Raw genomic sequence first — 26,879 nt, forward strand, 5'->3', positions numbered from 1 at the left:
ATTCACGCTTCCCGGTACCGTGCCGGTTCTGTCGCGAAACTTCGACGGGTCATAACTTCTTCGTTATAACTCGGATTTCGGCGTTCTTTATATGTACGGAAACCTTGAGACATATTATACAACTTTATGTAGAGATATCGGGCGTATCTCACACTTTAATTTTGACGCTCATTTTTATTCTTTATTAATTATACATTTATAATTAAATAGTAAGCACATAAACACACATAATTCATATAATACTCAAATATTTCATCTTTATTACTTCATAAGAGTTAAAATAGTTGACCTAGACTATTACATTGACAAATATGCTTCGCCCTGAAACCCGGACGTTACAACAACCCTCTTGCAACGCTTCTCTAAACGGAATGACATACGTTTAGTTTTTGGCAAAAACAAGAATCCCTAGAAAAAGACGAAATAGTTTAAAGCACGCAACAAAAATGAGTTTCATGATATTGCCATATTTATACAAATTTATAGGGAATATTTTAATACATTTTATTTAAAATTTTGGTTATTTTCAAAGATATGTGGTACTTATTGAATTAAACTGTATTTTGCAACCAGTAGGAACACTCTTGAAGAATAGGGGCCGGAATTGACAAAAATTGGGACTTTGGAGGATGGAAGCTTCAAAGAAGAAAATTCCAATGAAAAAACACAAGACACGACGTGGCCGTCAACATCACGACGTGGAGTGAGTATTCTAGAAGATAAGTACGCAGGAAATCAGAACCCTTGCCCGATAAGGATTTGGATCAAATTCACGAGGTGAAATCCTTGTTCACGTCATGAAACACAAAATTTCCAAAACTATAAATACTCATTCACTCTTACGATTTGAAGGGGATTTTGGAAGGTTTTTGGAGAGAATTTAAAGTCTAGAAAGTGCACAAAACATCCTTTGGAAAGAGAATTGCTTGGAGATCAAGAGATTCAAGAACACCTCATTACATTGGTTTGATTACTTTAGTTTTGTCAATTCATGCTGAACTTGGGTCTACGTTTTCAGCCATGAGTAGCCGAATTTAGTTGCTTTCGTTTAGCTAGATGAAGCTTTAAAACTATGGTTTAGTTATCTAATTTATGGAACTTAATAGTTGCTTCTATGCTTGTGTTTGATTATCGTTACCTAGAATGCTAATATTTGTGACTTTGATTGCTTGAATTTAGGTTATGTGTACCTTAGTGACCATTAAATTACATGAATTTGTTACATAGTAGTTTAGTGACTATTAAATTGCTAGAGCTAGGATCGACCAAATCTTAGATAAGTGATAAAAGTAACTAATTTAGTTGTGCCGGAGAACATAAATTATGTCCATAATTGTGTTTGCTTAAATAAATCTTACATAACCCATATATAATTAATAACCAATTTTGTGTCTTGCTTATGTATGACCATACAAGGTAGTTCATGAATTTGTGAAAATATTAGTAAATTTGGACTTGAATTGCTAATTGAATAATAATTGGTAACCAACTTTAATAATCCAAAATTAATAGCTAACCATAGAGGAGAAGTGGATTCGAACTAAACGTTAGTGTTTTTAGAATATTGATTAAAACTATTAGTTAATTATCTACGTTTGTGTCTGAACTTGCAAAATCAGATAAAAAACCATTTTAAACTTTTGCTTGTTTAGGTTAATTTTTAGTAATAAGGTTAGTTAACTAAATTTGTTCCCTTTGTTCGATACCCGATTGTTTGTGCTATATTTTTTGCGAGTAGGTCCACTACCTTAGTCATAATAGTTAGTTAGATAGTTGGTAAAACTAATAGGTGTAATATTACGAACATCAAGTTTTCGGCGCCATTGTCGGAGAACGGCTATTTTAGTTATTAGTTTAATTACTTTAGGTTAATCGATCATTTTTGTTGGGTAAAAAACCGCAAAAAGTTATTTTTTTGCAAAGTTTAATTTTTGCTCAAAAACATCGACTTCACGACGTGGTGGCCTTCTCCACGACACGATATCGGTGATATTATTATTTTAAGTGTTTTTTCGTTCTATCGACTTGTTCTGCTTCACCACGAGGTGGTACCATGACGTGGTTAACGATCAACAGGGAATTTTTAATTACTTTTTGTTCATTTTTATGTTTTTATTTATGTTTTTGTAGTACTATATGACCCATGGATCAAACACACCTTTGATACCACCGTTTGAAGATCCAGAGTAAGCTTTACATAAAAAGAATGACAAGAACGAATGAGAGTCAAACACACCAAGGAAATCACTATTCAAGGATATAAAATCAAATTTTCATAAAACGAAAGGCAAGCATGTAGGAGAGTCAAGCAACATCCCGAAAGACGAAGGCACTTTTGAAGGCGTTGAGAACACTCATAATAAAAAGGAAACTAGTTACGAAACAGACAAAAATAGTGAACCCGAAGGCGAGCCAAAAGACAAAATGGTGGACATTGCTGACATGACAATGGAGGCCTTCAAGAAAACACCGGTCCTGGACTTGTGCAACCCGCAATTCCCGCTACTACTACTTTCGAGCTTAAAAGACATATCCTTATCGTTCTAAAGGATATTCCATTTTCCGGAAAAGACCATGAAGATGCATACAATCACCTCGATGAAGTCAATGATATAGCCGGATATTTTAACATTCCAAATGTTCCTCGAGAGAGTGTCTTATTATGAATGCTCCCGGTTACTTTTAAAGGAGCAGCTAAAGACTGGTTAAAGGCACTTGCGCCAGGTACAATCACCACTTGGGCGCAGATGTGTGAAGAATTCCTCCAACAATTTTTCCCACCATCTAAAGTTTCTAAACTCAAGAAGGCCATAGAAAACTTTGAGCAACAAATAGGGGAGTCCTTGTACGAAGCTTGTGAGAGATACAAAGGGTTAATAAGAAATTCTCCCCAAAATGATTTAACGAGAGCAAGAGGTTTCGATCTTTAATGATGGGGGTGAATGTCACTACGAGGCAACTCTTTGATTCACACAGACCTTTAACTAAGAAGAATCCCACTGAGATAAAAGAATTAATAGAAGAATTTTCAAAGCACTCATGAGAATATTACATCCCTCGTAATGATGGAACAAGGGGAATCGGGAATGGTGCATCGGAAGATATGGCGGCGGTTATGGAAATGCTAAGTAATATGGATAGAATAATGAACAAGATGGACCAATCCATACATGCAATACGTATAGGCTGTGAGACGAAAGATTGCCATCTTGATGAAAATGGGAATAAGAAGGCTTTAGTCTTCTACTCAAGTGGAGACTGATATGATGAAGACTAGAGGAAGCCGAAGAAGGAATGGTTGTCTTATAACGAGTACAAAAAGCAAAAAAAAGAGAAGTATAATCAAAAAGCAAGAGGGTTTTATTAAAAAGAAGAACTGGCACCCGAAAAGAAAACAGACTTTGAAACAATGCTCGCCCGCTTTGTAGCTGTGTCAGAATAGAGGCTTGATGAAACAGACGCATCAATGAGATCAGTTAACCCTAATAAAAGATCAGAAAGCTTTACTTAGAAATCATCAAGCATCAATCAAAAAAATTGAAGCTCAACTTGACCAGTTGACTACGTTGGTTAACGAGTGGCTACCTCCACCAATTCACGATAAGAAACCACCACCACATGTCATGGCCATTGATACTGAAGAAGACACTATTTCTGAGTTCTTAGAAACCTTGGAAGAAGAGACAAAGCAGCCCGGACCATAGCCAAAGCGTTCAAAACTCAATGATCAAATTTTTGCTGAATTACCATCATCACGACGCGAAGATTCACTCTCCACGACGTGGCCTAGGTCTGAATAGAAAAATTCTTCGTGTGCTCAAGTTTTTCGTCCTCTGCTACCATTTCCTTCTCGAGCCGAAGTTCACCCACTGGAGCAAGAACATAAAAAGTTTATGAAGCAAGTTAAGGGTATTCCTATCAATACTTCTTCTATTGAATCCTTAGCACAAGTACCCAAATATGCCAAATTTCTTCAAGATTTACTCGATACTGGTCTACAATTAGAAAAGACCTTCAAGATAGTCCTTAGTGAGCATAGTTTTAAGGTTATTATGGAGGGGATACCAAGGAATATGGGAGATCTTAGACGCCTTACACTTCCATGTGAGTTCGTAAATAATATGAAGACATATGCTTTAGACAATTATGGAGCAAGCATAAATTTGATGCCCTATTCGTTCTATCAAAAGCTCAACCTTACAGAATTGAAGGCTACTAAAATGACAATTCATATGGCCAACCGTTCAGTAACTCATCCTCGGGGCATAGTTGAGGAAATTTTGGTAAAAATTGGAAATTTTATTTTTCCAATAGACGGTGTTGTACTTAATATAAAGGAGGATAAAGATGTCCCAATTATCCTTGGACGTCCTTTACTCAATACCGCACGTGCCTTGGTTGATATACACGAGTCTAAGCTAACCCTACGAGTGGGAGATGATGAAATAACTTTTGGATTAGAAGATGGATACAAAAAAAATTATGTTCAAAGTGAAGTATTTTTCATGCATGAAGAAAAAGAGCTTGAGGAGTTGAAGTAATTAATGGAAGAAGAAATTCAAATAATAAAACAAGTCAAGCGTACTAAGCCTAGAGCATCAATTCCAATGATGTTTGAAGTCTTTGCTTATAAAACTCCAAGTTCTCTAGTTAGCGAGGAAAGTGAAGAATGTTTGGTGTCAAGTGATGAAGAAGAAGAAGTTACACAAGACTTGATACAACTAACTTTGGATAAGGAAAATCTCGAGGATAAGGAAGTACAAAAAGAAAAAGAAGGGCCTAAACATGTTAGTAAAGGGGTGAAACATAAGCACGAAGAAGGTGATTCTAAGGTAAAAAATGAAAACTCTAAGAAAGCTTATTTGAGAAGAGTGAAAGCGTACAAGAAGAAATGGAAGGAGAAAAGATGCAAGTGGAGAGCCCAATCCCAACCGATCGAACGTACGGTGTAACACCCATAAAAACCATGCCAAATTTAAACTTTTTAAAATGTTCAAAATCAATAATTATTACAAAATTAGTTTTCAAAATAGTTTTGTGTCAGAGTATCCCAGAATCAAATCATGAAAATATAAGGAGGTGTACGACCACACCTTCACCTTCCAGCGATCATCAAAAGTACCTGAAACAAAATCAAAAACTGTAAGCCCGAAGCTTAGTGAGTTCCCTCAAAATACCATTGCGATAAAATCATAATCATATCATATAAACAAACAACATGCATAATGAGCCTTCAGCCTGAATGGACTGCCTCGCGGGCCTTCAGCCAATCTGGACCACTCTCCGAGCCTTCGACATGTCTACACCGCCTCGCAGGGCCTACCGCCTATCCAGACCGCTCGCCAGGCCTTCATCATGACTAGACCGCCTCGCACGGTCTTCAATCTATCTAGACCGCCCTGGGTATGTTGGCCATCAGCATAAAGCAGGACCGCCTCGATCCAACCCCCAATCAAACAATCATGTGTACATAAATAGCATATGCTAGCATATATAACAGTCAAACCGATCTAACAGATCACTAATCATAACAACATCCTATAACTAGGATACGGACCTAACCGGTCACTAACATAGCATCATCCTATATACCAGGATACCGACCTAACCAGGTCACTAAGCATATCACCATCCTAACTACCAGGATGTAAATAAATAAGCATATCATGCAATAACCCGGATACAAATCCGAAAAAGGGACGAAATTGGTAGCTTAGACCCTGTTGATATAGTGAGGAGAACTCACCTCACACTGCTAAAGTCCCGCAGACAAAACCCTAGTTGTTGGATGACAGATTCCCAAACTGTCAACATCAAAACAACACCCAATTAATAATTGGGTTCCAATACATAACCATAAGTCCATGCTTGGGGTAAAAGACTACTTTACCCCAACCTATCTTGATTGAAGCCCAAGCCCAAGGCCTAAACTCACACTCCAATGGCCCAAATCAGTGGACCAAACCCAACATATGACCCAATTTTCCAAATTGGGTCCAAACCCTTCACATGGTCTTATCTTTAAGGCCCAACTATTTATTCTAGTCCCAACACTTGCATACGGATGGTCCAATACTCAAAATTATCAAGGCCCAACTATGGCCCATCTATGGCCCAATTTTCCAAATTGGGCCCAAGTCCCTCACACAAGCCTTACCCAAAGCTCATCCAAATATTTTAGTCCTTTTACTTGTTCTTGGATGGCCCATTAATAGCCCAATCTTCGAATCCCAATAGAAAGACCCAAACGAAATTAGGGTTTTTACATAAAATGACGCTTAGGGTTGAGTGTTTCTTACTTAACTCATTAAGGACTTAATCCATTAAGTCCATCACTCAACTAGATAGATCATATGGTGTGATTGGATGAAATTCATAATTCAATTCCATTGGCTCAAAACGCGGGTCCCGATAAGCCCAAACCAACAAGTCCAAATTTAGGGTTTTCTAAACCCTAAATAGGGTTTCCAACCCAATCGTGTGCCCATTAATCAAATGGTTAGTTTTTTTGGTCAATTAGGGCTTCATTAGGTCTATTAGGGTTAAATAAGTCGGACATCACCCACTACCACCTCAGGTAGCGGCGGTCAACGGCGGCGGCCACCACCACGTGGTGGTGGTTATGATATTTGGCTAAAAATATCCAAGCATCCCAAAATAACAATCACACACACAAAAGCACACAACCACCCAAGGTGGCGTCTGGTGGCGGCGTGAGGTGGCAACCACCACCTCCCGGCGGTGACAGGTTGTTTTCTTTGATTATTTCGGCCTTACAATGCATTTTACATCGAAATATCCGAATAAACACACACACATAAAATAACACACACACACCGCCGCCCTGTGGCAGCACGCGGTAGACGGAGGTGCTAGCCACCACCTCACGGTGGTGGTGGTGGTTCACTTTTGTTTCTTGATCACGCAACACACATCCATCTTTTGCTCGGAAAATGAGCACAGTCACCCACCTTACGGTAGCGTACAACGATGGCGGCGATTTGGAGTGGCGGGCAACAACATCGGTTCACATCGGAGACAGCGTAACGTTTGGCTGTACCGGAAGTGTGGCTGACGACGGGACAGAAGAGGAAGAAGAAATTAACTACAACGAAGAGGTGGTGGTTATCTGCCACTAGAAAAAACCGTAAATGGTGGCTTGATCTTTCACTGCCTGGATGAACGTTTCCTTCGTCGTTCGTTGTTCGTCGTTCGTCGGTCAACAGAATAGCGAAGTGTTCGGTGGTCTTCGTCTTCAACTGCGGTGGTCGCGCCTCCACTAGAAAAATGACCACGACGGCTATGGTTCCTGGTTCACCCGTGATTCCCCCGTCGATCTTCCATATCTCCAGTCATGATGGATGTCGTCGGTGCTCTTGGTCGATCGGAACAACAAGGGGTGTCGGGTGGCGGCTGCTGGACGATTGAGGAAGGAGGTGGCGGTTGGTGTATGATGCTAGGGTTAGGGTTACGGAGAGGTCGACGGGTTATATACCCGGTTCATACAAACTTCAACCCATAACGGCGGAAATGGTCACTCCTTCTCCATTTTCTTTCAAAACGGATCCTTAATTTACCCTTTTAACCCCAGGCATTCAAAATCCTTTCAACTAAAGTTCTTATGTTATCAAATGGCCCCTCACCTACAAAATCCTTTTTCAACTTAGGTCCAAAATTTACTCTTTAACTCATGCTTCCATAAATCCTTTCATATTAAGTCCAAATGATACCAAATACCCCCTGACTACTGAAAATCTTTACAAAATAAGTCCCGAAGTTACACTTTCCCAAAACTCCAAATCATGTCATTTGGCTCCACGAAACCAACACCCCGCTGATTATTATTTGATTTTGGGCTGTAATAATATAAAATAATACGTAAAAAAATTACCTCTCGGGGTTCCGGGTTTATTATTTAATTATTCTACTTTAAACGGAATGTTACATACGGCGACACGGAGTCCGACTCATGACTCCTACAAAAGAAGCGCTTCTCATGAGGCAACACGAGCTTGGTTTGCGTTTTTCTTTTCATTTTTATTGTAGTTTTTTGCATTTTTGGATTCTAGCATATTTATTAGGACAGATCATAATCATAGTCATTTTAATTTTTAGAAAAAGGTAAAAATCAAGTGTGGGGTCCTTTTCGTAAACGAAAAATATTTTTATGAACAACATTTTTTTTATAATAATATTTTTCAAAAACTAAATGAAAGGAAAAAAAACTACTTTTATGGATCATATGGACTAAAAGACTAATACCCAAATTCAAGGTTTTGAGCCCAACGCTCATCGGCCCATAAAAATTAGCCCAACCCTGGTCCACAACGTGAAGCCCAAGTTCACGACGTGGAGTGGTCAAAAGTCATGAACTTCGGTCAGCATAACAGTCTCTTTCTTAAACCTCTTTTGATCATACATTACGACGTGATATCAGATCTGGTCCCCCTCCCCACACTTCGATTTCGACTGAATTCTTCATTTTTCTTGCTTCTCTTCTACATTACGTCGTCAAGGGTAAGTTCTACAAGTTTATTAATCTTCAATTTCTTAGATTTTTAGGCATTTTGACTTAGGGTTTGGTCTTAAAGCTTTGATGCCAAAATTGAGTCGATTTGTCAAGTGAATCATGGTTGCATGTATGTTAAAAAGCCTTAGAATAACAGATTACACAAACCCCAAAAATCAGTTTGAGCTCGATTTAACCTTGATGAACGACTACATTTTTCATCACGAACCGACTTCATGAAGTGGTCTTCGTGACCACGCCGTGAAAATTGGGCGAACAATTTTCTAGTTTGTTGGTATTTGCTTAATTGTTTGGTGGTTTTTGTGTTTTCTTTGTTGTTACTTTTTCAGGTACCATGGGACCAAGGCGTGCAATTCTGGAAAAACAAGAACACATTGATGTTCCAAGTATACATCCGTTATACCGATTTCCTCAAAATGTTTCTCTAACAATGCTCAATAATTATTCAAATAAGCTAGGATGGTTGTACAATCGAGAGTTTGCATTAGCACCATTGGTCTATTGGTCATGGCTACGTGGGGTTGATATGGTATCGGAAGTAGAACGGTACTGGACAAAGTTATTTGTAGGAGAAGGTTTCACTTTCCAATGTAACAGGGGGCGCAATTTATTTTCTATTCAAGAGCCCATTTATCGGGAATTATCCGTTGAATTCTTTGCAACAGTCAGTTTTAAAGAACGGACAACCGACCCGACATACAACCGAGTCCTTGCATTTTGACTGGGTGGTGTTTATAGAGAATGCAACCTTCGTGAATTTGCTTGGCGAATGGGGTTATATATTGAAGAAGAAACACCATCACCCCATTTTATCTTATTTCTACTAGGTTGTGTTCAAGATTTTACTACAGGATTGCTTGACGTACAGTTCTTGAGAAGCATTTCCAATAATGAGTATAACTCGCGTGGTGCTTGTGAAGGACATATTTGGTCTCCTATATATCGATTCTTACATCGTCTGATCACTTTCTCTATTAACCATAAATAAACATCATGGCAACAAGGTGCCTCATCATAATTTGTTCTACCTTTGGAGCATAATCACGCCAGGAGTTTTCTGTGACCTACCATACATGCTTGCAAGATTTTTAGGGATGAAGGCGGCAAGTTCTCGGCCTGATAGTCCCATCACCGGCGGACATTTGGTCACTCCCCTAGCTCGCTCATATGGGATTTTGAGTCCTAACTTTATTAGGAACTTGACACGTGTTAAAGATCCTGACTTGATGACTGAATTTTTGATTCTTATGCGAGTTGTGGTGAATACTAGCGGGGGATATGTCATACCCCCAGAAGATGTTGAACAACCAATTGGTCAACAAGGGGAGCAATCGAGGCAACGGGGTAGGAGGAATGTTAGAGCTCGTGGGGAAAGAGGCCGACAACAACAACCACCTCAACCATTTGAGGGTGGGGTATCAACCGACCCATTCCAAAGTCGGGTTGGTACATATTTGGACAATCTCCATGGGGGTGTTAATTATCATAATCAAGTGATTGATGTTTTATTTACACACCTTAATGTTGAGCGACCGCCGACCATGCCTCTTCATTACCTGTATACTCCGACATGGGAAGAGTTGTGGGCGAGGCAAGGAGACATATTTGTTTTTTTTTTCTGAGTTTTTTTTGGCTTGTTTAAAAACTTGTAACCAAATTATGTGATGGTTGTTTTTCTTCTTTCCACAAATTGTTTTTTTTTTGTTGCAGATTTAGTAGAATATCATGAGAGAAAAATGAAAGAATAGATATAAGAGCGTACGAAGAAAACTATGTGCTTTAGAGTTACGGGTCAAAGCCCATAATTTTTTAATAAGTGTGGGATCAATACCGTGCGAGAAAAGAGATTAGAGGAAGAGAGTGTCTAGAAATATTAAGTTTTGAGAAGAATCTTAATCCATTTAGAAGGTAAAATTAACATCACCTGCATGGAAGAAGTCTTGCAAAAACAGTTTTCTGGAACTCCCAATTTTCACGATGTGGCCTTTCTTTCCACGTCGTGACTTGGATGCCATCATTATTCAAAACTTGTTTTACATCGATACCACAACATGACCACTCTTTCCACATCGTGACCAGTAAAATATGGCATTTTCATTCTACTCATTCCAATTTACATTGTGACATATGTTTTCCCACATTAAGATGTATTGCTTTGAAGATCTTATACACTACACTTTTTGAAGAGGCAAGCTTCTTATTCACATTTTGCCATCACCTTCACATGTCTCATAAGATCCAAGTTCCAGTCACATACTCAAGGTGTTCAAGTTTACCACACGCATTCAAAATCCGATCTTGTCGCTACTAACCCAAGGGAGTCTGTTCATTTTTCTCCCTTTTATTACTTTTAAATTATTTTATGATTACAACGAGGGAATTATATGTAATAAGTGTGGGGTAGGGGCGAAAAATTAAATTGCTAGAAATTTAGAAAATTTAAAAATAAAATAAAAACAGATTTGAACTAATAATCTAAAAATTGAATCTAGTGATAACTAAAAACTTAAGTTGCTAGTGTTGTGTGAGATGATCCAATGAAAGCTCAAATGTTTAATTGAACCAACATATGTTATAGTATATTTGTGGTTTCCCATGTTTTAGTGAAAAGTCATGAGATATGAAATGTAATCTGGTAGTTTATATGACATAATAAGTTTTGCAGCCTGTACCTGGAGAGTTTATGTAGTCACTGCACTTAGACTAATATCTCTAACCAATAAATGTTGAAGTTAAGCTCCCTTGCTTAAGCATATAGTAATTGAGCAAAAAAAAGTGAGTTATATTAAAAAAAAGAGAAATTACAAAAAAGTTGTAAGAATTTTAGAGTTATCAAAGTATGAAGATCAAAAGATCAAAAATTCTGATGAATCAAAAATTGAAGATACCAAAAATCAAACCAAAAGATGTGAATTCAAAGAAATCAAAGATTAATTATTCAAATAAGTGAAGACTTCGAAGAGCTCCATTATGGTATCAAAGTTGTAATTTTTTTCTAGATTATGTATCCTTGGGTAGCTTAACCAAAAATACCTTGAGGTTAAGAAAGATTTATGAGGATAAATTCGAAGAGTTGTAGAAATGAGTGTCGTATAAGCTAAGGGGTGAATGTTCATAAGGATTGTGAGTATTTAGGATTGAGAAGTTATTAAGAACACTAGACACAAATATGCGCATTGAGGTCTTCATATAATGGTTGAGTTCAAAATGGATTGTCTTATATGATATTAGTAATGAGAGCTTAATTTAAGATTAATTAATTTTGCTTGAGGGCAAGCAAATGATAAGTGTGGGGTATTTTGATAATGTCATATTTATACACATTTTTAGGCAACATTTTAATACATTTTATTTAATATTTTGGTTATTTTCAAAGATATGTGGCACTTATTGAATTAAATTGTATTTTGCAGCCAATAGGAACATTCTTGAAGAATAGGGACCATAATTGACAAGAATTGGGAATTTGGAGGATGGAAGCTTAAAAGAAGAAAATTTCAGTGAAAAAACCCAAGACATGACGTGGCCATCAACATCATGACGTAGAGTGATTATTCTAGAAGATAAGTATGCTGGAAGTTAGAACCTTTGCCCGATAAGGATTTGAATCAAATTCATGACGTGAAATCCTTATTCACATCGTGATGCACGAAAATTCCAAAACTATAAATACTCCTTCACTCTTACGATTTGAAGGGGCTTTTGGAAGGTTTTTGGAGAGTTTTCTGGATGAGAATTATTCTGAGAAACCGAATTTAAAGTCTAGAAAATGCACAAAACATTCTTTGGAAAGAGAATTTCTTGGAGATCAAGAGATTCAAGAACACCTCATTACATTGGTTTGATTACTTTAATTATGTCAATTTATGTTGAACTTGTGTCTATGTTTTCAGCCATGAGTAGCTGAATTTAGTTGCTTTCGTTTAGCTAGATGAAGTTTTAACTCTATGGTTTATTTATCTAATTTATGGAACTTAATAGTTGGTTCTATGCCTGTGTTTGATTATTGTTACCTAGCATACTAATATTTGTGAGTTAGATTACTTGAATTTAGGTTCTGTGTAGCTTAGTGACCATTAAATTGTATGAATTTGTTACCTAGTAGTTTTGTGACTATTAAATTTCTAGAGCAATAATCGACCAAATCTTAGATAAGTGATAAAAGTAACTAATTTAGATTTGTTGGAGAACATAAATTATGACCATAATTGTGTCTGCTTAGATAAATCTTACTGTTGGATTAGGTGTCTAAGTCCATAACTATAATTGGTATGTACTTGAATTGATAGTGACATGGTCCTTTTTTGGTTGTCTTCACACGTGCAACTAGATAGAATGATTAATTAAGGAATATGAATAATTTATTAATTTTTTTAATAAATTGGAATAAACGATTTATCAATATGTTATGGAAATAATATATTAATTAGTAATCATATTATTAATTAGTATATATTTAATCAGAAATTAATTTGAAATTAATTTTGGGATTAAATGAATTAATTAAAAGTGCAGGGACTAAAAGTGCAATTGTTCAATAGTTGAGCAAAAGGGTCCATAATCTTCCTAGGGAAGTTAGTGGACGATTTCAATGATATGTAGAGTTATACAATACAACATTTTAAAGCACAATTTGTTGTGTACGGAAAAAATTTGTTGTGTACGAATCAACTCCCTTATAGAATATCTTATCATATATGTATAATAAAGGAGGTGGATAATTACCATATTTGAGATTAGGGTTATCCATGACATCCTTGGTGCACTGTAAATAGAGTCCTTAAGCCTTGGATTTTCGGCCACTCTTTAGAAGAAACAAGAACCAAAATTTTGATCATCTCCTCCCCTCTCTTATTTGCATTATGTGTTTATGAGACATTATTGGTGTTACACTTATGACACTAAGTTCTCAAGCTTCAAGATCTACAATAGAATCATTGTTATTACAATATAACAATCAAGGTATGTAACCGAACCCTAGTTTTATATAGATTTCAAAAATTGTAGACATTTCCTAGGGTTTCTCTTTTTTGTGTTCAAGTTTGCATGTTTAATTAGAGAAAACCTAGATCCAAAGCATTAGGGTTGGATGCATATTTAGGAATTGTTGATATGCTCAAAACTCATCAGTGGTATCAGAGTCAGGTTTAGTTTTCTGTTGAATATGATGCAATTATGAATTGTTCAAAGGAGAAAGGAACAGAATCGTCATTATGTTCATCGAACAAGTCGAGTTGGTCTTTGAACTCGACGAGTAGACATGCAAATCGACGAGGTCATGGCCCAACTCGACGAGTTGCACTGTTAAATCCTAAATTTTCGGTTTTGATAATTGTCTCATGAATTGATTAGAATAATTACCTTAAATTCGTTTTAATTGTTTAAAATTGGAAATTTTAATCAATAATTTTGTATCCTTATGATGAATTCATGACTTGGTTAAAGTTTTTGATAAAAATAAAATTAATTTGTTAATTTAGTTATTAAAAATTTAACCGAGTATTTTTGAAAAGTTTTAAAAATACATCCTTGGTTTTGATATTTAAAATTTAAATTAAATAGTTTAATTTTGAAAATTTTTAAATTTAAGAACCCTGGTATTTTAAAAGTTTAAAATACATCTTTATATATATTGTAAAATTAAAAGTTAATATTTATATATATATAAGAAAAATCAGTCTTACCATTAGTAGGTCTCATTCACGAAGTTGATCTATAATGGGAGTTTAAGGAAGCGGCCTATAAAATGATCGTCATTGGATATTCACTCTTACTCATCGCTCTCTTGAATAGTCGATGGTCGTTAGCTGAATGGGTTTGATAAGACTCATTCACCATAATATTGATTTCTACATAACATTACTTGACACCACAAACATCTACGATCCTCGCACCGATGAAATTCTTGTCTACAAGGTAAGTAACGAAGCTCTGGTTTTAGCTAAGATTTTTTTATTTTGGTTGTCATTTAGAGAAGGATTATGAATCGATCCATGATAGGGATACCACACATCATTACACTCATTAATAATTGCAAGAAGGTTTGTTTTTGACATTGCTTGGTTGTTGGAATGTTTCTAATAGCCCTGTGTTCTTGAACCGATTTCCATTTTAAAAATATGATCATCTTATTTAAGTAGAAATTGTAACAAAAGGCGTCATTTTAGTGCATAAAAGATGAAACAATGCCATGTAAGTAAAGAACAAACAAACCAACAGTATGGGCCATAATTAGAGAATAGGAAAAAATGTAAGTGTTAATACAAAACTTAAATGACTAAATGATAACGTTTATGTAATATCGATGCCCATTTATATCAAAAGTCCTTGATTGCTATTTATGATATTGTCCGTTTATTGGGTTTGATCCAACCTCTCTCATAAGTTGGAAGTGATCCATTTTTGTATTGCAACTTCATATGTATAGTTTGTGAACTATAATGTTAATATGTTTATGCTAATCAAAAGACTTTTAACCTAGTGGCATCAAGGGTTGTCTTTAAGGATGAGCATATGGACCGGGGAACCGGTCGGAACCGGTACCGAAACCGAAACCGGCACCGGAACCGGAACCCGATGGAACCGGTCGGGCCGGAACCGGGACGTTATTTTTGTGGATTTTTGGAATCGGGAACCGGTAGGAACCGGAACCGATATAACCGAAACCGGTAGAACCGACAAAAACCGGAACCGTATGATGCTATTTTTCGAATACCGGTTCCAACATTTGAAGACACGACAAGAACCGGTAGGAACCGGGAACCGGTAAAACCGTTGGGCCGGTTCGGTTCTTGATTTTGGCCGAAACCGGTTCCCGGTTCCGGTCCGGTTCGGGCCAGTTCCGGCCGGTTCGGTCATTTTGCTCATCCCTAGTTGTTTTTTTTTTTTTAGGTTGAATAAATCTCAGATATAAGTGAATTTAGGAGTATTGTATAATTAAATTATATTTGTCCTTCCAAAATAATAAAATAAATGTTTATGCTAAACATTCTTTAGATCTATTTATGCTAAACATTCTTTATATCTATTTATGTAACAATGCAATTCAAATTTAGAAAATAAATAGGAAAATAAACAGCACTATCGCTAAAATTAAATTAAATATTCTTAAATAAAAACGGACAAACAAAATATAATTTAAAAATTAAAATGTCATTGTAATCGGAGTTAAAATATATAAGCAACGGGTAGAAATTTATGAAGATTGGGAAAGGGGAGAACAGACATCCCTCTGCTCTTGTGTTCATAGAATTTCGGAATATGTTCTTCAGCATTTGATAATTATCAACGATAAAAAGCCGGCTCGATTTTTTTATGTATTGTTCATCTAATCTCATTGCATTTGCTCGACAAATGTTTTAGTTTGGAAACGCGATTGAAAATTTTGCGGCATTGGAAAGGTGTTCTGTTGACGACGATCGGTGTTGCTTGAAGACGCTCACGCTCCGGCGGAGGTAATACGCTTTTTTCCTCAATCAGCTTCTTGTTTTATGCTTCGTGCTGTTCTATAGTTATGACGATCGTGTCCACCGACGCCGCCGATGATGGCGTAGCCGCCGGTTCGCTGTGGAATTTTCTTTCGTTTCGTACACGTTATTTGCGAAGTAGGTCAAACGGATAATGTTTGTTTTTGGTTTTTTCTGATTTAGAAGCGGTGGTTAGAAACTATCTAAACAGGAATACAAGATACTTTTTTAACCTAATTTTGGTCGAGTTAAATCCATGGGCCTGCTTCTTCAATCAATCATAAATCTAACGATTGCGATGCAATCTATGGGCGACTTGTCATATTTAATTTATATTTGAGAAGATTTTCCTATGATTTGTCAGAAAAATCCAGAAACAAACCCTACCAATGATTTAGGGTATAGTCACCGATCTAAATTCTGATATGTTTTATTTTTTCTTTTACATCTTCTGATAATGTTTTCTATTCTTTTCACTATTCACCATGATGATAAATTGACTACGTGATCAGATGGAAACCAATCAACCGCCAAAAGACAGAGACACCATTGTTGACATCGTGAGCAGTGAAAGTGAAAGTGAATGCGAAGGTAACAAAAGATCAAAAACTGTGGTTCGATCTGCTGCTGGTAGAACAGCTTTAACTGTTGAAGCATCAGAGGAAGGTGAATGCAGCAGTAATTCCTACAGAAACTCAGTGAAATCAAGCGATGATGACTACGAAGATCTGGAATCATTAACATACCACAAATTTGTAAAGAATGGTGAACATAATACACCTCTTTTAGAAAAGACAAGTCTGAAAGAAAAGCGCAAGATTCCACATACAAAAAAGGCTCCAAAACCACCTAGACCACGTAAAGGTCCATCTTTAGACACAGCTGATTTACAACTGGTTAAAGAGATTGCTGAACAGACAATGAAAAGGCGTGCAAGAGTTGAAAGATTGAAAGCATTGAAGAAGAGAAGAGCAGCTAAATCATCGTCACCATCATCACCATCATCATCATCATCATCATCATCATCAAACAGCAGCCTCTTTGCTATGGCCATAACTGTTCTCTTTTTCCTTGTCATAATTTTCCAAGGTATGAAATACAATCAATCATATTATTTTATAGCTGTTTTGTATGTAGTTAAATGATTAGTGTTGACCTTTGTTGCAGGTTTTGGTTCAGGTCAAAGTTCAAGTTTGAGTTTTGATGATTCTCCAAAGTCATCAGGGGGAGCACCATCAAGTGGTTTGATCTCCATTGAGATTGGGAATAACTTCAATGATGTTCAACAAATTGCAAACCCTCCAAAGTATGTTGTCAATTTGGTTGTATTTTATTGATAACAGATAAACTAATACTATTTGGTTATTTTGTATTTGTATTTCAGGAAACATGTGACACGTAAGATATATGGCACTGGTTCCAGTTTTGTGGAACAAAAGTCTGTTTCTGAGTCTAGGACTTTGGTTGAATGAGGAAGTTAAAACATAAAGCATGTGGCTGCATAGGTGGATAATCGTTTTTTGGCTTCTTAGGCTAAAATTGTTTTTACACATGTAGTTGCTAGTTTTTTTTACTGTGCATAGTAATTTTAGACTTGATTTTCATTTCTAGAATGCCATCTTTGTTGTTATTTATTGAAACATCAACATTTTTCTAACAAGTAACCGTTGTTTCTGTTCTTCGTTGTTTTTTTTTTTCTGTACATAGTTTGGATTACATTATTGGTGTCTTTTGTTTGTTGTGAAGTAGGGACAGATTTGTGAAGAAGTTTTGCGTTTCTGTAAATTTATTCCATGGATTAACAGAAATGGATGGTTGGTTAATTTTGTAATGTTGATTGAGTATGTCGGGTGGACTTTTACCAAACTAATGAACTACCTAAAATATCAAATTTGATGCAACGTTTAACATTGGTATGAATACAAACTAGATTATGATCCGCGTTAAATGCGGGGAACATATAAATAAAATACAAATTTATGTAGATATTACAAAATAATTATAAAAAAACAGGGTTATTGGTATTATTGTGTAGAAATTACACTAAAATAGGTAAATATATATAACGTTGAAGGACCTCTTTATAGACAATATTTTTTGTTTTATTAGTTCAATGATCTTTCTTGTCGTATATAAGTATCTTCAAACATTTTTTACTTGTGACACGAAAAACAATTATATACAACCAACCATGCGTGAAAATGGGTCTAAACAAGTATAATTCAACATTTGACAATATACTTTCAAAATATATTGTTATTTTATAGCTATATTGCGAAATATAACTGTTTATTTCAAAAAATAGCAACTTATTTATGTTCCTTCAAAATGAACCACATAAACTCCCCCACAAAGAAATTATAACCAATAAATCTGCAACGAAGCTAATCATCCACTTTCACTTCATCTCTAATATCATGTCTTTTTTTCCTTAATCTGAGTTGGTGTCACTATCATCGACAATGTTAAGATTCATTGATGACTTCTTTTTTATTTTCGGGATAACTATGACATAAATCATTTATCAGGTCCATCATTTATGTTTATATCTTCGTTTTTTTTTTTTTTTTTGTTAATTTTGATATGCCTTCTTCGGTTTACCACCATTTTTTTTTCAGAATCCTTTTTTATGAAATAACATTTTTTTTTGTGAAATTCGTTTTACGGTTTTTAGTATGTGTAGGTACGTTGATTTTTTTGAAGTAAAGAAAGTAGGATTTTTGTTCGATATTGGTTCCTAGGTTTGGTTCTTATTTTTTGTGATTTCTCATAATCCATTGCGTTTTATTTTCCATCTTTATCTACAATCTTTAGGTATAGAACATTTTATTCATATATTCATTCACTACAGAGTTTAATAAAGGAAAAAAGAAACACCCCCTTAGTTTTATTTACTTTGCAGATCATCGAGCCTCCATGCAAAGCTTACAACATAATGAAAAAAACAAAAAACCCTTATGAGATAAATGCCAATTACGATTCTACCCATTTTCCTCTGGTAACAATTGTCTCACTTCAATACTTCAAAACATCTGTTTTTGTGTTTAAACATATTATTGATAGCATGAAAGATCCAAACATTGTTGCATTTTGGTTAATCACAATGCCTCAAATTATGTGAGGATTTAAATATGATGATGAGGTCAAACATAAAATATGATGGTAATACAAGGTTCGCCTTCTTCTTAGTTATTTATTTACTTATTTTTTAATTCAACTTTATTACAAAATTAAATAACTTTTTTTATTGATATTAGAGTTTCTTATTTAGAAAAATATGCGATATGATCAGCTTCTTGATGCTATAGCAATGAGAAAACTTGGATGCGCAGGAAGTGAGATAAATTTATAATTTATTAACTTTAATGAGTAATTAGTTAATTACAATTTTGTTATTGAATTTGAAATACAACAGTGATTATATCAATGGATCCTAAACGTGCAAGAAATGATCTAGTAGTAGCAAAGAACATTCGTTACTATAAAGCAAAGAGCAAATTAGAGGCAGAAGTGATGAAGCTCTATCCACCACCATGACCTCAAAACTCTGTGTGTGTGTGTGTGTGGGGGGGGGGGGGGGGGATAAGTGTAAACAAAAGTTTTTTCATTTATTTTTAGTAATTTACATATTTGGTCCCTTTGTTTAGTTGTCGGTTTTGGTCCTTAAAAGAATCAGGTTGTAGTTTTTGGACCTTGTTTCACTGTTTCATAAAACTTTTATGATTGCCTAAGTTAACAGCCTAACTGTTAGTTTTTTTTAAATGACCATTTTGCCTTTGAACCAAAACTAAAAACCATATAGCATAACAACAAAATTTATATTTTTCTTTTTTTTTTTTTCTATTTTTTACTTAAGTTTAGAGAAAATTACATTTTGGTCCTTGAGTATACCTGATTTTTTTTTCAGAAGATTCTGATGGGTGTTTTTGGTGTTTCAAGGTCAAATGCTGACTCTAGTTGAGTACACACTTCTATTATACCGTGCATTCTTACCTGCCCATGTATGGTACCGATTCTTTTTTAACAAAGAATACGGAAGCCTATTTTCATCATTCACAAGATGCTTATATTTAACTTTAAAGCTCACATCAATTGTTGAGAATGTATATTTCTTATTGTTATTCTGTTACTACCGGAGACATAAGAAAACTTTTTAATGAGGGCTTTCATGTCTTTTGTACAACTCGTCTGTTATATTATGTCATGTCATCTCTTGTCTTGTCTATTGATTTTTTACAAAGGTATACACACACATGTAACATCATAATTTCAACATATATAACATCAAATTTTAACATTGAGTTTACCATTTTCCAAAAATAGGATCATAGTTACCGATTAAAAAGATGGAACCAAGAACAAAACACAACATTAAAAAACAATCAAAAACAACATTATACATCCAAATTATAAGTAGTCAACAAAGAAACATACGAATGAGTAAAAACATATAAATTCCAAAACAATATCAAACTTATAGATTAAAAGGATTTAACGAAGAAGTACATACATTTATTCGACTAATTCGACTGATGGGAAGGTTGAAGTTTTTTTGCATTTGTTTTCTGCGGAGGATTATGACATAATGTCTGTGTAAATTGATTATTAAAAAGGTTTGAAATATATATACAAGTGAATATGATGAAAATTAGCAGGTAACCAATTGAAATCTCATTTAAACTTAAAATAGAAGATATTATGCTTCAAAGTGTATTGGTTCATAATAATATCCGAAACTTTTGAAATTTGAAATTAATAGTTTCCGAGATTTCAACATATAATATATTTGGAAAGCAATTTTGAATGGAAATAGAGCCTAAATTTAAGGTTTAAATTAATAAGGAACCAATTTTGTAGTTGTAAGTTTGGAAAGAATTCAAGTATCATTTTCATTCAATTCCTACATTTAATTTCCTAATATAACGGGTTGACTTCTTGTTTGATCAAGGTGACGTAAGCAAATTGATCTAAGGGTGTAAAACCTATAAAGAAAATACAATCAACAGCGCAGATTGTTTTAGATGATGTCATAAGGTTTCTCTTTTAATAATATTTAGAGATGCCAAAATATCTAAGATATCAAATTTGATACAACTCATGTAGCTACAGTAGTGTTGAGTGTACACTAACATGATGGATGGTAGGGGTCAAGGGGCAGAGCCCGTTTTCGGTGGTGTTAGCCTATTAGGTTTGTGGAAAACCGAAATAGAACTATCGTATCATAATAAGGGGATGAAATTTGATTCTTAAGGTGATATCTGCCAATGTCAATCTTCCAAAGACAACTAACTACACGGTGGCGTATGTGGTAAGCCGCTTACATGAACATTTTCATATTGTTCTGGTTACGTAATTTTAGGGATGACAATTTATGATAGGACACGACAAAAATACACGACACGAAACGAAATTGAGACGAAATAAAATTTGAATTTGTGTTCGTGTTAGCTGTAAAAAAACGATGTCGTGTCGTGTTCGTGTTTGTGTTCAAAATTTGACACGAAATTGACAAGATTTAGCAGTTCTTTATCGTTTTTTTTCGTGTTTGTCGTGTTTATATTTGATAAAGTATTCATTAAATAAACTAGTATTTAGTATATGTTATATTTGTTGTGTCGTGTCGTGTTTGTCTTTTTTAATTCGTTTGTTTTTGTGTTAATTAAAAAAACACGACATTGTGTCGTGTTGTGTCGTGTCAGACAGAAACACGAAACGATAACAGGATTTGTCACCCATACACAATTTGATTCTTAAGGATTAAATTACTTATCCTAAAGATTTGACGAAAGTTGATTTCGGGCTATGGAATATCGCATTCTTTAGAGGGTCGCAACGCGATGCATCAATGCATTGATGCAGCGTGTCACCGCCACACCTCAAAACCCTAAGTCTCGGGTTTTGGACCACATTTAAAGGCTCTAAATTCAAGGATTTCTCTCTTATCAGCCTCCATCAGATAGAATCCCTAGAGCAAGCAAACCCTAGCCTCATCTCCTTCATTCTTGGTGTTCTTGAGCTTTGGTGTTTTAGGTGAAGAAGAAGATTGTTGTTTTGGTGTAAGGAAGCAAGATCCAGTGAAGTTCCAACCTTCTTGTCACATCATTTTCCCATGTAAGTGATAAAGTTCCAACCTTTGTGACTTTTCTTCGTAGATATAGTAGTTAAAAGTGTTTTAGTGCATTTTGGTCCCATTTAGTTCATTAGTTGACATTTGGAAAGTTGAGCCATGGATTAGGCCTTGGGTGGTTTTTGGTAATTGGGCCTTATGGATTATATAGTTTAGGCCTAAGTCTTGGTCCAAGAGAGGTTATGGGTAAATTGGTCTTTTTACCCCGAGTATGGATTTATGATATAGATTGGAACCCAATTGTTTATTGGGTGTTGTTTTGATTTTAACAGTTCGGGGATTTGTTAGCTAGCAGCCAAGGATTTTCTGTATGATTCGGCAGTGCCAGGTGAGTTTCCTTACTGGGTTTAGCGAGTCTAAGGAACCAAGGCCGACCCTCGATTGGTTATGTTATTATACTTGTTGTTTGTGTGATACTTGTATGTACTTGTATATGTATGTTCATTGGGTGGGGCCCGTCATTCAAGTGTGGGTGGGACTCGTATCTCATTGTTATTCGAGCGTGGGCGGGGCCCGTTATATGATATGTATGGTATGTGGTATCTTGGGGAACTCACTAAGCTTTGTGCTTACAGTTTTCAATTATGTTAAAGTTACTTTGGTTTTCAAATGGAAGAGCTTGGGATGGTTGTGGGACACACACCACATATTTTCCACATTCTATGATTTACTTTGATTCAATGATGTTTTGCTAAATCTTGATTACCATGGTTTTATGGAAATGATATGTATTAATGACTTATTTGATAAACGAAAATTTTATGTCATTATTTTTGGGACGTTACACTAATCTCTATAGATAATCTACAAATGATTCATGACAATCATAATTCACTACTTACTTCCAAAACTATAGACGACTGTATAATTTGAATAATATCAAAATCACCTGGGGAAGTAAACGTACAAAGTGAAACACAATAATAAACTAATTAATTATGGTATCATACTCCTTGAATATAAATAAATCTCTATTGTCTAATCACCATAACAATTATGAATTTATTCATTATATATTGTTTCGAGTAGTCAACTAATCACTTGAATTAAATAACATCAGTCATGTTATGTTATAAACATGCATACTATGCCTCTCTATGGTCATTTCCTTTTGTGAACATATCGAGTGGACATTACTCCTATGATACTCATTTCACAACTCCTAATTCTTATTATTATGAAACAAAAACTAAGGCTTAGTGATAAATATATCTAGGTTTTTCAAAAGGAAACGTTAAGGTGTTAGGAGAAGCTCTACCCTAATCACAAGTCATCTATTTTACCAAGTGATTACATATTTACTTTCATCTTACATAGATATAAAGCATTTAGATGATTAAATTTTATATGTGCTTATTATCTGTATTCATGATTTGTGTTAGATGAAATAATATGATTTTACTTGAATTGATTGTATACATATTTAGGTGGAGGAGGGTTATGAAAGATGAAATGATGATGAGAGGCCGTGACTATTATAGTACTAGTGTACAAATGAATAGTCATCAAGAAGGGTATAGATGACGACTACAAACTATTATAGACAGTCCAGTAGAACTCTAGCAGGCTCGCAACCTGTAGGTGTTAATGAACCATATGTTCATTCGATGTACTCTATCCCCTCATGGTTTCCTTATTCACTTATATTGCTAAAGAAATACACAAAGCAATATTGTCTACTCGTTGCTTACGTTGATCCTTAGGATAGGTCCCATGCGATCAGTATCTTAGGATCAGAAAGTGAGAAGAATGGGAATGAGTAATTACGTTAATTATTTGATGTGAAATATATAATAAAAGGAATTAATTATTATGGGTTAAAAACTCTATATGTTCCCCAGGCTCTCAAGCCTGACCCACTCAGTTTCTTTGTATCACATGTAGCGGTAAGAAAACACAAGGATTGTGACTTTAAATCTACTGAGAGATTTAAGAAGCTTTTAGGCCATTAGTATAATAAATTATAACAATTCTATGTTTATGTTTTGTATCAGTTATGACATCACAAGTTTTTAAATATTAACGAAAACAATTAATTTGGAAATGATTTGATAAATGATATTATCTCACAAATGTTTTGGGAACGAATTCCACACAAATAAAAGAATATTCTGTTTTAGAGAAGCATAAAGAAAAGGTCTTTTCTGACCGTGAAATTGGGGATGCCATAACATATGTAACACTCGGTTTCGAATCGCTTCATTATTTGGGGTTGTGTCTCGATCATCAGTTATCATAAGGCTTAGGGCCTTAGGAAAGAAAGGATTTGGCCCTTTTTGGATGTGGGTGCTATAGTCTAATTGATCCGAGTGTTCGATGGTGTTTCAGAGCCTAAGGGTATAATTGTAATTTGATAACTCAGTCCTTTATGGATTTTGGGGTTTTGCACTACTAGAAAACATACCTTAATGACGCGCTTTTTACGATACGCGATAATTAACGATACGCAAAAGGACGTGCCCTTAAAATAGCGTCATCTCTCCAAAAATTTTAAGGATTTACGTCACGCTTTATTGGGTGCCCTTAATTTAGTGTCTCAAGAAAAAAAAATTAAAAACACGGAGGACGCTTTTTCTTAAACGCGCGTCGTCTGTACCTGTCGCTTTATAATTTTAATGAAACGCGCTTTTAATAGACAAGGGGGAAACGAAATCCCCAAAATTTTGAAAACCCGCCTTGTTTTTTCTATCTTCTATCTATCTTTCATCTTCACAATCACGACCATTCAACCTAACAAGGACGAGCATTGCACTCTTGATTTCCCTAACTCTTTCTCATTTTCTGATTCAAACTTGAAAGAATCGAAAAAAAATCTATCAATTTTGAAGCCTAGAGAATCACAACAACCGACTTCATTACATCTTCATCTTATTCACATTACCACTTCGAATCTCCTACCCTAATTTTCCCTCAGCAACAATTCTAGCAGCTTCGCAGACATGGCTCAAAAACCCAGATGGGGCGAATTGGAGGAAGAAGATGATGGAGGTGACTATGACTATTTGTTGCCGCCGAAACAGGTTATTGGACCCGACGAACACGGGTTGAAAGTACAAATTCAACGATGAAGGTAATCGGGTTAAGATTACCACCACCACACGCGTCCGTAAACTCGCTAATGCTCGGCTGAGCAAGCGCGCCATGGAGAGGCGTTTTTGGCCTAAGTTCGGTGATGCCGTTCAAGAGGACGTCGGCGCCAGACTCACCATGGTTTCTACCGAGGAAATCATCTTTGAGCGACCAAGGGCTCCAGGTACGTCATCCCTAGATCTGAAATTTCATATAATTGTAACAATCCTGTATAATTATTTATGTGAAATTGTTAAGACATATGTAGTTTAAGAAGTTTATTACTTTATTTACATCTAGCCCTAGTTCTTTACATCAGGTTTATTGCCTAGATCAACAGTTTCAGTTGCGATTCATGATGCACATATCAATCATCATGACAATAGTCAATCACTACCGATTTAAAAACTTAGGAATCTATCTCAATTTCATTGCTTCTTGTTAGATATGCAGATTGTGAATGCGAAGTTTTGTCTTTTAGGTACAAAAGTTGAAGACTCAAATGCAGCTGGAGACCCATTAGCCCAAATGTCGAAAGGAGGAGATGTATTGATGGTATGCAAGACATGTGGGAAGAAAGGAGACCATTCGACCTCAAATAGCCCTTACAAGGACTTGGCTCAGCGTACCAAGTCCTTCTCTGAGAACCCAAACCCTTCAGACTCATCAGCCACGGGTGAATTTGGACTCTGGTTCCCATCATAATCGCACTAATTTTCTTACACTTATAGACCCGATGATTTAGGGCACTAATACTTGATTGAAGTGACTGATTAAGATGAACGCATTCAGTTCTTTCTTTTTCTTTTATTTGACAAGTGCCACCACATATGAACTTCATATGTGGGTTGCCCTGTTGCAAAGCTTGAAGGATGGGGACCTAAACGTGGGAGGAGAAACAAGAAGTAAGTTTGATTCTCTGTAGACTTCATTTTAGTGATTTAACCGTGGATATTATGTATGATTAGCTTATTATGAATTCATATTTAGTTGTTTGTGAATCTTTACTACGAGAACAACTTGTTGGCAACATGGTTTAAGTTCTTTTTCGCATCGATGATCAGTGTTACATTAGTTGATGAAACTTGAAAGAAAGAAGCTTTAACAAATTGTCCAGTTGAAGTCAGGTTGATAGTTTTCACATGTTTGTCTGTTCTAGATCAAGTGTTAATAGAAGGAGAAATGGTTTTTTGATTGAATGTACTTTGATCTTTTTTTTTATCTTTATTGTTTATGGGGTTATGTTTATCTAGCGATTAATTTGTTGATAAACTTGTGGCTTCCAAATTCACAGGTCGATTTAAATAATTTGGAAGAGTACATTTCACTGGTGGTTGATGCTACTGTCAAGACTGGTATCACAAGGCAATTGGAAGCATTTAGAGTTGGCTTTAATCAGGTCATCATCTTTTTCCAACATTCTAATATGCTAAATTGTTTATGGAATTAGAAAATATACAAAATAATTTTTTAAGCTAATATTTTATCTTATTACTATCAGGTTTTTGATGTTTCAAGTTTACAAATATTTTCTCCAAGTGAGTTGGATTATTTACTCTGTGGGCGTAGAGAAATGTGGGAGGTAATTTGCTCATCTTTTTTCTACTTAAACATAACATGTATTCTTTGTGAAAATGATATGATGTTGAGAATTCATGTTTCTTTTAAATGCAGGCTGATACACTTG

General features: G+C 35.4%; 1 protein-coding gene, 1 non-coding gene and 1 pseudogene across 3 annotated transcripts; 2 read left to right on the forward strand and 1 right to left on the reverse strand.

The window, feature by feature from the left end:
• Positions 1-2,795: 2,795 nt before the first annotated feature.
• Positions 2,796-2,902, reverse strand: LOC111907692 (small nucleolar RNA R71). Its single transcript, XR_002855638.1, has one exon. It is a non-coding gene; the product is annotated as a small nucleolar RNA R71 (small nucleolar RNA).
• Positions 2,903-15,706: 12,804 nt separating this feature from the next.
• On the forward strand, positions 15,707-17,675 carry LOC111907635 (uncharacterized). 2 transcript variants are annotated; one of them, XM_023903428.3, is made up of 5 exons: positions 15,707-15,984; positions 16,180-16,395; positions 16,509-17,085; positions 17,164-17,302; positions 17,381-17,675. In XM_023903428.3, exons 3-5 carry the CDS (start codon positions 16,509-16,511, stop codon positions 17,466-17,468), a joined length of 804 nt encoding a protein of 267 aa, XP_023759196.1. In that variant the 5' UTR covers positions 15,707-15,984; positions 16,180-16,395; the 3' UTR covers positions 17,469-17,675. The 2 variants fall into 2 exon arrangements, with proteins under 2 accessions (XP_023759196.1, XP_023759194.1); XM_023903426.3 differs by lacking the exon at positions 16,180-16,395 and having other exon boundaries at positions 15,708-15,984.
• Positions 17,676-25,002: 7,327 nt separating this feature from the next.
• LOC111907615 (eukaryotic translation initiation factor 3 subunit G-like) lies at positions 25,003-25,897 on the forward strand (annotated as a pseudogene).
• Positions 25,898-26,879: the final 982 nt, after the last annotated feature.

The sequence above is a fragment of the Lactuca sativa genome, chromosome 8 (genome assembly GCF_002870075.4).
Source record: "Lactuca sativa cultivar Salinas chromosome 8, Lsat_Salinas_v11, whole genome shotgun sequence".
NCBI lineage: Eukaryota > Viridiplantae > Streptophyta > Magnoliopsida > Asterales > Asteraceae > Lactuca > Lactuca sativa.

Excerpts from the sequence above, each read along its gene's own strand:
- LOC111907635 (XM_023903428.3), top strand. The coding sequence starts at position 16,509 with ATGGAAACCAATCAACCGCCAAAAGACAGAGACACCATTGTTGACATC. Across the intron at positions 17,086-17,163 it reads CCTTGTCATAATTTTCCAAG|GTTTTGGTTCAGGTCAAAGT; the intron begins GTATGAAATACA and ends CCTTTGTTGCAG. Across the intron at positions 17,303-17,380 it reads CAAATTGCAAACCCTCCAAA|GAAACATGTGACACGTAAGA; the intron begins GTATGTTGTCAA and ends TTTGTATTTCAG.